We start from the raw sequence: 14,499 nt of genomic DNA on the forward strand, positions 1-14,499 counted from the left end.
CCAGATTGATTCCAAGATTACTCTTGTGGCTATCATTCTGTCTTCACACACACAAAAAGGACCATACCTGGTCTCGCATACGTACCTTCTGATGACGTTAATCACATCCTGGGGAGAAAAGAGAAAACATGAGTCAAGTAGAAGGTTGCCAGATTGAGAAAATAAAATTGGCAGGTTAAAATTTAATTTTGAATCAATAACAAATATGTTTTAGAATTAGCATGACCACTACAATATTTGAGATACTCTACTACTGAAAAATAATGTGTCATTTATCTGACATTCAAATTTAACTACACATCATATTTGATCTGGCAATCCTTGAAAGGGTGATAATCCCTCCTACCTTACAAAGTTTTATCACCTTCCTCTTCACACCCTTAGTATCTCTTGATAGGGTGTGAATAAATAGATGGTCAGAGTATGGCAGACAAAATTTAGAGGTAAGACCCAGATCAACCATCCTAGAAGACTCATGTGAGGACGTGAGAAAAATGCTCCGAGGATCTGGAGATGGAACATATTTAAAAGAAGAGAAGAGACTTACTATTTCTTTAATATACATTCATGACAAGACCTCCTTAACTTTTATGCTTTTATTTATTCTAGAGACAAATAAAGTTGAAATCTTCCATTTGTCTGACATCATTCCAGGCACTGGGGAATCAAAGATGAATAATTAATAATTATGGTCTTCAAGAAGTATACTTTCTTTTGCTGCAGGAACAAGCAAACCAGCACTTGAAGCAAACTTTTCTCTGGCCTCCCTGTACTCACTTTATACACCTCCTACACACTACTCATAGAGGGCCTCATGAATTTTGAAGTATGAAATAAGCTACAGGAACCAGCAGCAGAGAAGGCCTAAAATGCAATGTACTGTTTCCCAACTATTCACATTCCATTGTCTAGAATGGTATCAATATCCACTCTGTCACTGTCTCAAACTATATCTTACCTGAATTCCAATATCGTATTAAGACAGTCTAATCCATACCCTTAACTTCTTTTAGCTATCTTCTTTTCCCCATCATAGCAGTATTTGCCTTATTTTTTTTAACACAAATGTACCAATATATTTGGTTTCCCCCTCTCTATTCTAATCACTTTATATCAACAAAGACTTGGCCACTAGTTAGATGACCACCATCTCCTTAACCCTTTTACCAAATTATTTCCAAAATGGCTCAATATAATACAACAGTTACAATAATATTAAAAATGGATGATTTCCATCTTATACAAATTATAACAAAATATTAATATATTAAAGATCTAAACTTCAGATATAAAACTATAAAGCTTTTAGAAGACACCATAGGGAATAATCTTCGTAACACACAATTTGGTAATGAGTTCACGGGTAGGATAAAAAAGCACAGGGAACAACAACAAAAAAAACTTAATTGGACCTCACCAAAATTAAAAGTGTGCACCAAAGGACACCATGAAGAGACTGAACAGACAATACACAAAAAGGGAGAAAATATTTTCAAATCACATATCTGATAAGGTATTAATATCCAGAACATACTAAAACAAAACTTCTAAAACTCAACAACAAAAAATAAACAATTGAATTCAAAACATGGGGAAAGGATTTGAATAGCCATTTCTCCAAAGAAGATGTACAAACAGCTAATATAACTTGAAAAGATGCTCAACATTATTGGTCATTATTAAAATGCAAATCAAAACCACAACGAGATACCAACCAATCAATACCCCGTAGGATAGCAAAAAGAAAAAAATAAATCCTCACGAAAAATAACAAGTATAGGTGAGGAGGATATGGAAAAACTAGAACCCTCACACTTTGCTTGTATGAATATAAAACGAAACTAAGGAAAACTTTGGTGGATCCTCAGAAAGCTAAACAGTTACCATTATAATCCAGCAATTCCACTCTGAGGTATATATCCAAAAGAATTGAAAGCAGAGACTCAAACAGATATTTTTATGCCAATGTTCATTGCAGCATTATTCACAAGAGCCAAAAGGTGGAAACAAGCTGTGTCCATCAACAGATGACTAGAGAAACAAAATGTGGTATATACATACGATGGAATATTATTCAGCCATAAAAAGGAATGAAGTTCTGATACATACTACAACATGAATGAACCTTGAAAACATTATGCTAAATAAAATAGGCCAGACACAAAAGGACCAACATGGTATGATGCCACTTATATTACAGAGGTACCTAGAATTAGGCAAATTCATATAGACAGAAAGTAGATTAGCAATTACTAGAAAATGAGATCAGGGGGAAATCGAATCGAGAGTTACTGTTTAAAGGTTACAGAGTTTCTGTTGGGGTGATGAAAAAATAGAAATAGGTAGTGGTGATTTTTGCACAACATTGTGGATATAGTTAATGCCCCTAAATATACACTTACAATTGGTTAAAATGATAAATTTTGTTATATGTTCTACCCCAATTGTTTAAAATTTTAATAATGTAACATAATAAGTACCATGGAATTTTATACATTACACAAATAAATTATAGGAGATGTGAATTATATCTCTGTAAATGAGCTAAAAGAAATGGACGAGAACTCTTTCCAAGGGTGGAAGATCTAAACTCTCATCTAATATTCAAAACTAATTTCAAATTCAACATTTTTAACATTTTCATTCTTATCAGTTCAAAAGTAGCACCTCGTGGTTTGCCCAGCAACCAATAGATATATGATAAAATGGTCCATTCCAAATGATGCCAAAAAATAGTCCTGGTAACAGGGAAACTGTCATCTGAATTCCCAGTTGGCAAAGTTGTGGAGGATAAAGACCAGAAGCCCATCACATATATCATAACAAGTTACAACAATTTGAAGAAGAGTAACATAAACTCAAAGTGTTTGTTGATTGGCCCACATGGCTTCGCCAGATCTATTTTTGTCAGTAGTGGTCCATGACCTAAGAGGAAAACTGTAGATATCATCAACTACGTAACTCTACCTTTCCAATAGGTACACTTTTCCAGGTTGCATATAAAGTGTATATATTGATTCATGGATGGAACAATCAATCACAAGCCACCATTTCCCAGGATTGTGATTTATCTTCCCCAAGTACTTCCTTAACATGTTGTGATTTTGGGGCCGGCCTGGTGAGTCAGGCAGTTGGAGCTCCGTGCTCCTAACTCAGAAGGCTGCCGGTTCAATTCCCACATGGGCCAGTGGGCTCTCAACCACAAGGCTGCCAGTTCGATTCCTCGAAACCCACAAGGGACGGTGGGCTGCGCCCCTGCAACTAATAACGGCAACTGGACCTGGAGCTGAGCTGCGCCCTCCACAACTAAGACTGAAAGGACAACAACTTGAAGCTGAATGGCACCCTCCACAACTAAGATTGAAAGGACAACAACTTGACTTGGAAAAAAGTCCTGGAAGTACACACTGTTCCCCAATAAAGTCCTGTTCCCCATCCCCAATAAAATCTTTAAAAAAAAGTTGTGATTTTGCTTTCTTATTGCCAATATATGAAAAAGTCACTAAAACTAGAGGTCTCTCCCAGTCCTACAGATTTTGAATCTCAAGTTTGTATCCAAGAGTTTAGTTTATTTGTTAACATTTGGACATTATCACAGAGTTAATTCAAAATGGGCAATTGGCCCCTATCCCTAATCTGCATTCCAATGAACAGACATCTAAAGTGTTGTTTTGTATCATACTCAGGTAGGAAGTTTACCATTTGACCTTTCTATGACTGGTTCCTCAGTCTCTAGCTCTTCCTCAGTCCCAATCATAAGTCATACTTTGCTTTCATCCTCTGTCTTTGCTCGCACTATGTTCAGCTTGGAGTAGAAAACCTGGATTTCATAGCAAAATGGAGGGAGTCTCTCCTTACAACTGTAGTTGAAATTTCACAGTCCTATAACTCATTACTAAAAGCTAGACAAACAACTATATGAAAAGTCATCAAGAATTCAAGCTTGAAATTAAAAACAAAGTCTGAATCTCAGCATAGAATAAATGATTGTGTAAGAACTGCCTCACTCACACCTTCCACTTGTAGCCCAACAAATACAGGGAATAATTTACAAATTACTCAGTTTTGTGTTTATTTCCAATGACCAAATACAAAATCAAAAAGGCTTGGTAGAAAAGATGGGGGGTACACTGTGCCCAACAGAATAAATAAAATATTCAGTAATTTATCTGGCGCCAGGAATAACTGGTTTGTTGACCTCAAATGACCTCCTTGGTGTGCTGTTTCTGAGCTTATACTTCTCCTGAGTTAGTGTCATTCTCAGATTTCACTTGGTTATCCCTGAATGACCAAGCATTATTTCTACCTGCCTCGTTTTGAAGGGCAAAAATGTCACATTCATAAACATGAAATAGAGAAAGATGAAGAGAAAAAATAAGAATTGGTTAGATCATATGAGGAAAACTTGAAAAGCAACGTAAGGAAAAGAAAAAGGAGAGGAAAATGAAAGAGATTTAAATGTCCAGATTGGAAAATAAGTACAGTTGTATTTATTCACAGATAGCATGATTCGTTATGTAGAAAATCTCAAGGAATAAACACACACACACACACACAACTAAAACCTAACAAAGGTGTATGTGGGATACTAGATCAATATTAACATTTATTGCATTTTTTATTATTACTAACGCAAAATCCAATACGAAATTGATATTTATTTATAATAGAATCAAAAAGAATCAACTGAAATACTTAGAAATAAACTTAAGGAAATAAGTAAAAGACTTCTGAGCTAGGAACTACAAAATATTTCTGTTAGAATTTAGACTACCTAAACAAATTAAGAGATTTTATATTGTTAAGATAGCAGTACTCCTCAAATTATTGTTTAATTCTATATATTATGCCTATTAAATTCCAACAAGTCTTTAAAAAAATTTAACGAGATATCCAAAATTTTTCATACAAAATTCGATGGACCTAGGAGAGTGTTCCTCAGCTGTGGCACTACTGGCATACTGGCCCAGATAATTTTTTGTCACAGTGTCTGCCTTGTGCGTTGTAGCAGCATCTATGGCTACATACCACTAGATGGCAGTAGAATTCGCCAAATCTTCCTTGAGGGGAGGTGGTTAAAATGGTCTCCATAGAGAACAACTGACTTAGAATAGAATTGTTATGAAATAGAACTGTTTCAATTTAGAAAAAGAATACAAGTGTGGAAGATCACACTGCCCAATTTCAAAATTTTCTGTGAAGGCACAGTAATCAAAAGCTTAGAGTATTGGGCAGATGGGTGACTCGGTTAGAGCCGAGCTCTGGCCAACGGGGCTACCGGTTCGATTCCCACATAGGCCAGCGAGTGGTGCCCTCCGCAACTATAATGAAGTCAATGAGCTGCCGCTCAGCTCCCGGGTGGCAAGATGGCTCAGTTGGTTGCAGCACCGGCTCTCAACCACCAGGTTGCCAGTTCAAAGCCTCGACTCCCACAAGGGATGGTGGGCAGCAACCCCTGCAACTAACAACAGCAACTAGACCTGGAGCTGAGTTGCGCCCTCCACAACTAAGACTGAAAGAACAACAACTTGACTTGGAAAAGTCCTGGAAGTACACACTGTTCCCAATAAAGTCTTGTTCACCTTCCCCAATAAAAAAATTTAAAAAAGAAAAAAAGCTTAGAGTATTAGTGCAAGAATAAACGTACAAGTTCATGTAACAGATTGATAATCCAGAAATATATCCTACATTTAGAGAAAATTGACATTTGACAAAGGTTCCAAAATAATTCAGTGGAGAGAGGGAGAGTCTTTTCAAAGAATGTTGAACTGAATTTGTTCATAGTTTAACAACTCAATATATTTACTAAAAATCTTTGAATTGTGTACTTACAATGGGTAGATTTTATATGTAACTTATACCTCGAGAAATATGATTTTTTTTAAGGCAGAAGTTAAGATCTAGCAGGTAGAAAATGGTTATTTCAGTATTGGAACCAAAGTTAAGAAATTTTTGTTTAGCTAGCAAAGGAGAATGGCAAGAAGTCAAGCAGAGAAATTCTGAAATTTCCTGAATTTCCTAATACATTTTATAGCTTAAGATCACAGTCATGCAATTAACTCCTAGAAAAAAAAATTTAACATTCATACTAGGTACAATCCCTCCATCAAGTCGCTACGGTTTCTTCCCACATCCTTCTCTAGCCGACACAAACACACACACATACACACAAACAGAAGCACACGTACATACTCATACATGCTCATCCCTCACCTCTGTATTACACAGTCTAACATTATATTTTCCACCCCTCAACAAAACACAAACAAAATCAAACATAAACAGAGATTTGACGTGTTTCATTAAGCTTAGTGAAGAGATGCCTTACAAGTGCCAGATCACAGAGAATGGGAGCCTATAAACAATCTTCTCTCCAAATTTTTCAACAGTCTTTCATAGAATAATAATAATAGGAATTCTCCTTGCCATTTGTACATTGAATTATTCCTATGATCCCTGAAATGAATGACAGAGAAGGAGTATTTGAGAGGCAAAGGAAACTTTCAATGAGGACGAAAGTGCAGGGATCCAGAAGGAAATGAAACTTTGTCTGTGTTTTCCCCAGAATCTCAAATGTACGAGGTTCTCACAGGTCTTACCTGCAGCGTGTCTGGTGATAATTCCCATATCTGATGCTGGAGATACAAGATGAGCTCGCTCATGTACTGCCTCTGCTGGGCCACCTGGTCTTCAGCAGCTGCCAAGTTTTCTCGCACATTCACTTCATCTTCCTCCAGCTTTTGCAGCTCCTTCCGCTCCTCCCTGTCCAAGATGCCTCTCATTTCATCAAATCCTTCCAAAATCCTCTGTCTCTCAGTCTCCATATGATTCTTTGGGGATGAGAAGAGAAAGACACAGTCAGTCTGTCTAGCTTTTCATGGGCCTGGGAGCCAAACAAACCTATTTTCCTCAGGGAGTTCTCAGAGGGATGGGAGTTGAAAGCAAGTAGGCAGTTCCTGGGAAAGCCATTTTTCCTACTATTTTCCCTTTAGCTCCTCCCAAAGCAATTCATTCAAGTCTACTTCATCAAGGCCAACCAGGAGACACGATGTGATTCCCAGATGAAGTCTGAATTGCAGACACTTGTCCTGGATAGTCATGCCACACTGTGTATGAACCTCTTCCACCTGTAACTCCTAACCAGGGAATCCTAGGCCTTCCTCAGGGTGTTTTCTGAAAGTGTCAGAGCCTGAAACTTAATGACGGAAATGGGACATGGGATTCATTAGTAATTTTTACATTGCTTCCCTCTATGCCTTTGCCTCCAAATAGCTGGTTTCACTTGGGATATGTGTACTCTCCAGCTCCCAGCCCTCAACTGGAAAGGGATGGAATGAGGACTAATCAAATGACGTCTGGACTCACGAATTCTGAGGTAACAAGGAGGAAGGGGCCTTTTTGTGATTGCACCAAGGTGCTGCCCAATTTCCTGTCTCAGAACTTCCTCAGGAACAATCTCTTCCTACCTTCCAGGTAGCTCTCTCTTCACTGATGTTAGCTTCTAACTTCTCAGCTTCCTGCTCCTCGTCTGTCAGCTTCTTCAGAGCTTCCTGTAGCTTCTCCTGTGAGAAAGGAATCACCAAAGTCAAACTATGAGCTTTCTCTGCAGCTGATTAGAGGATAAATAGGGAAGAAATTAGGCTCATCTCAGGAGAGACTAGAGTTCACAGAAATGATACTAGCAAGAACCGAGAACGTAGACAAAAATCTTTATCCCTGGGTGATGGAAGTTTCCATCCCTTTAAGAAGAGTAGCCTGCAATTCTCTTCCTAGAGGAAGACCTGCTCCTGCAGCAAGAAAAGTCCTTTCCTTTCCCACATCTAACCAATCGTATTCTGCAATCAGAACTCATCTTGGGAAGCAACTCTCATTCAAACAACTTCTGTTTGCTAAAATTTTGTAGTCTAAGTTTATTCTTGAAGAAAATGAAGAATGCACAGAAATGTCCCTCAGCTCTCAGAAGTGTAGCCAAGGGTATGAAAAGAGAATACAGGGCTCCGTTCTATGATAACAAGGTGAATAAATAGGATTTAAAAAGTGAAGATTTCACTTCAGGTACCATTCTGCCCAGTGCTCCTCCACTCTGGGGCCTACCTGACATTCCTTGACCACTTCTTCAATGGGGAATGTTTGGTGACCTTGGTGCTCCAGAGACAGCACACAAAGCTTGCAAATGGCCTTCCCATCCTCCTTACAGAAGATAAGGCGATTTTCCCCACGGTGCTCACAGACATTTCCCCCCTGCCACTGGTGTGAATTTGCGTTGACCTCACTGAGTTTCTTCAGTATGTTGGCCAGTTTCCAATTAGGCCGGAGGTTGTAAGGCTGGTATCTGCTCTGGCATACAGGGCACTGGTGTTCCCCTCCTAGGGCGAACATAGGCTCCTTGTTGTTTGCAGTGATGCAAGCTTGGCAGAAGCTGTGGCCACAGTCCAGACTCAATGGTTCTGTCAGAAGATCCAGGCAGAGGGGGCAGGTCAGCTCCTCCTGTATGTTCATTTGTGCTGAAAAATCTATTGCCTTGCTCCCCTGACTTCTTCCTGTTCTGATGCCCAAGGCTCCTCTTGCTCACAAACTCCTGCAGGGCTGCGGATAATGAAAGGGCAGGATAAGAAAGGGAGAAATAGAAAGGACACTGATTGTGCAGAGAATTAGAACTGGAGAGATCATCAATATTCAATAAAGAAAGGAAAAAAGAGAAGAAGAGTAGGTCAGTACAGAATGAAAAGGGCTCTTTGTCATAATTTCAAATACGTTTCTCTTAATTTGTCACATAACAAATTTCACCCTGTCCGGGCAATGATTGCTATTTTCTCTCCTTCTACTGGAGAGAAAGACAAATTGAGGGCCTTCGTACCAAGAGCTTCGTGCAACCCATCATTAGTCCTGCCTTGTATTTCCCACCTCAAAACATATCCTGCATGTTAAATGTGCTAACCCCTCTGTGGCCCCAGGCTTTTGCACTTGCTCTTCTCTCTGCATAGAATGATCCTACGACTGCCATTTGCTTGACTTACCTTTATTTAACAGTTTCATGAGTTATATTTACATCCCATGTATTCATTTTAAGAGTACAATAATTTCTAGTAAATTTATGCCATGGTATACCTAACACCAAAATCCAATTTGAGAACATTTTTATTTCTTGAAAACAAACCTAATGCCATTAGCAGTCACCCCCCGTCTGACCCTGAGCCTCAGGCAATGATTAATCTCCTTGTGTTTTTACTGATTTGCTTTTTCTGATTAATCCATAAAAGTGAAATCACAACATATGGTCTTTTGAGTCTGAATTCTTTCACTTTGCTGTCATTGAGGTTCGTCTCTCCTGCCTTTCTTTCCCATGCAAAAAATATATTATTGTTATTAAAAGGACAAAACCCACTGCTGCCTCAGAAACTTTGCAGTGATGTATCTCTCTGCATGGACCGATCAGCTCCCTGACGTCAGCATGACTCACTCTTACATTTTACTGAGTCTCCCCTATACATGTCTTTTTACCAGAAGGACTTGCTCTTATTTATCTGTAGCAAAACTGCAAATACTATTGCTTCCTATATATTTGCTATCTTTTTCTTGTTTTTACTACATAATATATAACATGTTTCTTTAACTGTCTCCCTCTTCTTTCTGAAAAGTAATGCATGCATAAATCAGGCACTGTTTTGTTCACTGATATATCGTCAGTACCTAGAACAGTGTATCACACACAGGAACACAATGTTTGATGAATATATAAAACTAGAACTTCCTCCTCTCTCCATGGATGACTACTTTTCTTATCAGTTTTTCATCTTTTTTCCATCAATTAACAGTTCTCCATGACTCTGGGTGGTGAACACATAATGCAATATATAGATGATGTATTATAGAAATGTACACTTGAAACCTATACAATTTTACTAACTAATGTCACCCCAATAAGTTTAATAAATATCTATATATATTTTTTTTTAAAAAAAATAAGAGTTCTCCAGTAGCTGAGACATGTTTACCTCCTAACACACCTGTCCCACACAGAGCCTTTTCATGCCTTCAAACTCACTCCCCAGAGACACCTACATACAGCAAGGACCACAATGGGAAAGTCATTTTATCACTAAGCATTTTATAACCCGTTATAATTTAGAGATCACCTTGACCTATTTATTTCTCATGTTAAATTTTTTGACAAATAAGAGTACTCCCTTTACCAGATATGTCAATAGATTAGATGACTTACAGAGATCATTCTTTTGTCATAGGTAGAATTGGGGTGAACATGTCATCCTCAGGACCCCCATTCAGAGTTCTCTCCACTACTGCACTGATTTAACCAATGACAATCAGAGGTAGATGATGCAAGAACTAAATTGACACCCAATGCAATGGGGCTCTAGATTTGGAGAGATAAAGACCAATTTTGAGGTTCTGTGGAGTCTTGTTTTTATAGATGTTGGGCCTTTCCCTTGGCCTGGACATAAGGCAAGATGTCAACAGGCACCTGAATATTTCTGTTTTTAGGGAGGAAGGGAGGGGTTCATATACTGAGGATCACACACATGGCACAGACATAAGGAACATAAATTCCAGGGAGGCATCTCTCAGTCATGGGAGAGAAGTTTCAACATAGAGGTTTCAAAATATAGTGGAGGGAGAAAGTCTGTCCCGTTTCAAACACGTTGCGTGCTGTCATGTGATGAATTGCGTCCCGTGAAAAGTTGTTGAAGTCCTACTCCCAGGATGCGTGAGGGCAACTTTATTTGGAAATAGGGTCTTTGCAGATGAGCGTGTTAAAATGAAGTCATTAGGGTGGGACATAATCCGACATGACTCTGTCTTATGAAAAGGGGAAATTTATACACAGATAGACATGAACACATAGAGAATACCATATCACAAAAGCAGAGATCACGGTCATGAAACTATGCACCAAGGAACTCCAGTGATTGCCAGCACCATCAGAACGGAGCAGAGAGGCAAGGAACAAATCCTTCCCTTACAGTCCTGCGAGGAACCGACCCTACTAACACCACTGATGTTATATTTCTGGCCTCCAGGACTGTGCGAACACAAATTTCAGTTAAGCCACTAGTTTGTGGTACGTTTTTCATGGCAGCCCCAGAAAACTAACACAAGTGCTTATTTTTGCTTTGTCCATTCATTTTAGTCTATTATTGAAGGAGCATTACACAATTGAAACCCTCCCCACTTAAGATAAACAGACATACAGATAGAGACACACTGTATGCTCCCTTTTGGAGATGATACAGTGTAGGAGTTTTTAAAGAGTAAGGTAAGGGTCAACTCAGTCCTGAGTTTCCGTTCTCACTATACGCTGGTCGTCTGCACAGAAGCTTTCTGTATCTGTACAGTTCAGACAAGAAAAATGAAAATATCTCCACAATGGAGAGAAAGTTCTATGAGGGTTTCAGCCAACATCCTTGAAACTTCCCTTTTTCCCTGAGTAAGAAACTGTCAATGGGATGATGAACCTGTTCTTGGCATCCAGACCTGGGGAACTCAGAAACATTGCAACTTCTCCCATTTCCTCTATATTCAGAGCTCCCTCTTCTACTACCCCTGAGAGTCCAGGGTTTAATCTGCATCACATTAATGAACGACCCCCAAGAGCTCCAGCTCTTAAGTCAATTTGTTTCAACGAAGTCGTTTTGTAACACAGGCAGTCTTCATAAAGCTACCCCTAGTCTCAGCCCTTCTCTTACAGTCAGTTCATCAGAAAATCCTATAGCACTCCCTTCACTTAGGTCCAATCCAACTAAATTCTTTACTTGGATCCAGGAAGAGTTTCCCCACTAGTCCTCTTGAAACTGTTAGTGGTCTCATATACTCTGCTGTCATCATTTCTCACACCACTGGCCAGAGTGATTTTTTAAAAAATACATCAATCATGTCGCGCCTCTCTTCAAATGCATGTTATCAGTGAGTCGATCTTTATCATGGTCTAGTTAAGTCTACATTACACATCCTCTCCTACTGCCTCACCCTCTGAGCCCAACTTCACCCCAACCCACACAGGCCATATTAATTGTTCAGGACAAAAATCCGTCATTTCATTGAAGAATCTGTTCAAAATCACCTTCCCACACTGAGATGCAATCTGAAATCTATTTAAAATTGGAAAGCCCTTTACCAGGGAACTATAGATATCTTGCTCTATTATTGACCTATTGGTTTATTATCGTTGCTACGTCTTTGTTTACATTTCTACCATAGTAATCTTCATCTTGCTTCATACTATCTTACTCTTTTACTATTTGTTTACTTTCTTTCCCCTGACCTGGAATATGTTTGGTAGGTACTTAATATTTATTGTGTGTTCAGTAGATGTCAATACAGATTTTACCACAGCTGTATGGTTTTCTTACGAATTTAATAATAAGTGTTCAACAAATTTTTAATTCCATCTTCTCCAGTTTTTTGGGCTGTGTATTAGCTCCTGAGTAGACAGTGAATATATATATGGCACATATGAATATGAACCTTATCCAGGTATACGGCACAGACTCATGACTCCTGAAAAGGGGGAGAAAAGGTAAGTATACATCAAAATATATGTAACAAAGATCAAGGTACACAGTGCTCAAAAGTGAGCTTAAGATGGAGTTCGTTCTGAGAAATTCCCAACTCCTTTCCTTTGATCTGTGCACGGGAAAATTGAGTAAGGGGTTGCATAATAAACAACGGGAAGGGTCTGTCTGATGATAAAAATACAACTCCTAAATCGTGAGAGGATACCAGAGGGGCATGGGGTTACCTGAAGTAAGAGTAAGCTGTGGCACTCAGAGGAGAACAAATTCCCTGTGCCTGGACCTCCAGAAGACAAGTGACCACAGGGGAGCTACACACATGGGCAACAACGTGATCATCCAGCCTCTCCCTTCAGGCCAGCCAAAGAGCTGGTCATTTATCGGGAAGGTTGTGCACAGCTTCCTGGAAGTTACTGGGACAAGAGTAACAGGATCAGCTCCAAAAGGATCTGATCCCTTGCAGAGCCCCTAACATCCCATCCGTCCCACATGTGCCCAGGGAAGGGCTCTCATCTCTGCTGGCCCTCAGCAGGACCTTGGGCTTTATGAAGAGGAAAACAGGGCTCCATCTCACAGGCTTCCCTGGATAAAAGGAGGAAGGGCTTTTCTGTGCAAAAAAGAGTATTCTGGCTGAATTGGCAAGGCAGAAAGTCAAAACTACAGAATAGGAAGATGAGGGTGACTCAGCCTCAAGAAAAAGTGGTCCCGCTAAGAAATAAACAAGACTCTTTGCTTTTCTAAATGTCCCTTCTTTAAAGGTCACTCTTCCTCCTGTCTCAATGCTCCCCTCTTCTGCCACTTTAGCAGAGCAGCTTCAGAACCACAATTTAACTCACCCAAACACATTCGATCTGTTACCCCAAAGCCTCCTGTCATTTGCCCTCAGAAACTGCCCCCACACACCTTCAGGGGAAGTGTAGGAGACCAGGTGGTCAGGTCAAGATTCACTCACCAAGTTAGAGATCAGCTCTCTGCAGAGGAGTAGCCCCACAGGAGGTGAATGAGAAATGAAAGTTAAGTTGTTGGGAGTGGAAATGAAACCTTTTTAAAGCACAACAGAAAGTTAAACAACAATGAGTCATTGCAGGACACTGGGGGAGGGTAATGCTTCAGTGTTTTCTAGGCCATGCACCAGGGAGGTACTCAATTGCTTTTTTTCTTATTCCCATCTCAATTTCCTCCAGCAAGAATATCTGAATGAGAACAATATGAATTCCAATGATACATTGGACAGCTTGCCTGAATACTCAGAATTTTAATTCAATCCTATAATTATTACTTCAGCTTATTTTACATTCAGGTTCTAAACAAGTTACTAGGGATAAAATAAGTGTCCAAAAAATCTGGGTACCTGCTCTTTGTAAAGCAGATTGTGATGGGGAAGATATCAGTGATAAAGGCCAGTGAATTTAAGCTGATACTGTGAGTGTTAGCAGTTGTCCTCCTGAATGGTTCTAACAAATTAAAAAAAGGGGGAAAGGGGTTTTCAGTGTGAGCTTATTGACAAAATTTTTCCACATCACTGAATCTTAGAGTTCTACCAGATAATTACCAGTTTCTGTTCCTTGTCTAGGCAGGCCAGAAGGGGAGGTCTTCCAGAGTTCATGGTGGTACAACTAGTTCAGTGCCTTGTCACCAGCAACTAAGAGCAGGAAGAGCATGGAGGTGAACAGATGGTGGTGTTCAAGTGTAGTCTCTCTCTGAGTAACACTCACACCTCCATAATTGTTCACTTTTCCTCACTTTCTTTGGGAATGTTTGGTCCTTTTTACACCATCAATCAAAAGCAGAACTGAAACACTTTCTATTCCTATAAATACTCTCCTGTCCTGTTATCTATCTTGTTCTTCCTTTGACTACCTGGTTTTGATGCTGCAGCTACAAGTTCGTGGAAGCTCCAGAACCAGGGTCCCTGACTGACAAGATGGCAGAGCGTGGCGATGTTCACACACTAAGTGATATGAGACAT

General features: G+C 39.5%; 1 protein-coding gene across 1 annotated transcript in view; it reads right to left on the bottom strand.

Moving 5' to 3' along the window:
- The window catches only part of LOC117029704 (E3 ubiquitin-protein ligase TRIM22-like), a 40,097-nt gene that overhangs the window by 4,653 nt on the left and 20,945 nt on the right, over positions 1–14,499 (bottom strand). The window contains 4 exon segments of the mRNA XM_033118909.1: positions 86–108; positions 6,600–6,830; positions 7,467–7,562; positions 8,095–8,586. Of these exon segments, the coding sequence (XP_032974800.1) occupies positions 86–108; positions 6,600–6,830; positions 7,467–7,562; positions 8,095–8,586 (842 nt within the window).

The sequence above is a fragment of the Rhinolophus ferrumequinum genome, chromosome 11, assembly GCF_004115265.2.
Source record: "Rhinolophus ferrumequinum isolate MPI-CBG mRhiFer1 chromosome 11, mRhiFer1_v1.p, whole genome shotgun sequence".
NCBI lineage: Eukaryota > Metazoa > Chordata > Mammalia > Chiroptera > Rhinolophidae > Rhinolophus > Rhinolophus ferrumequinum.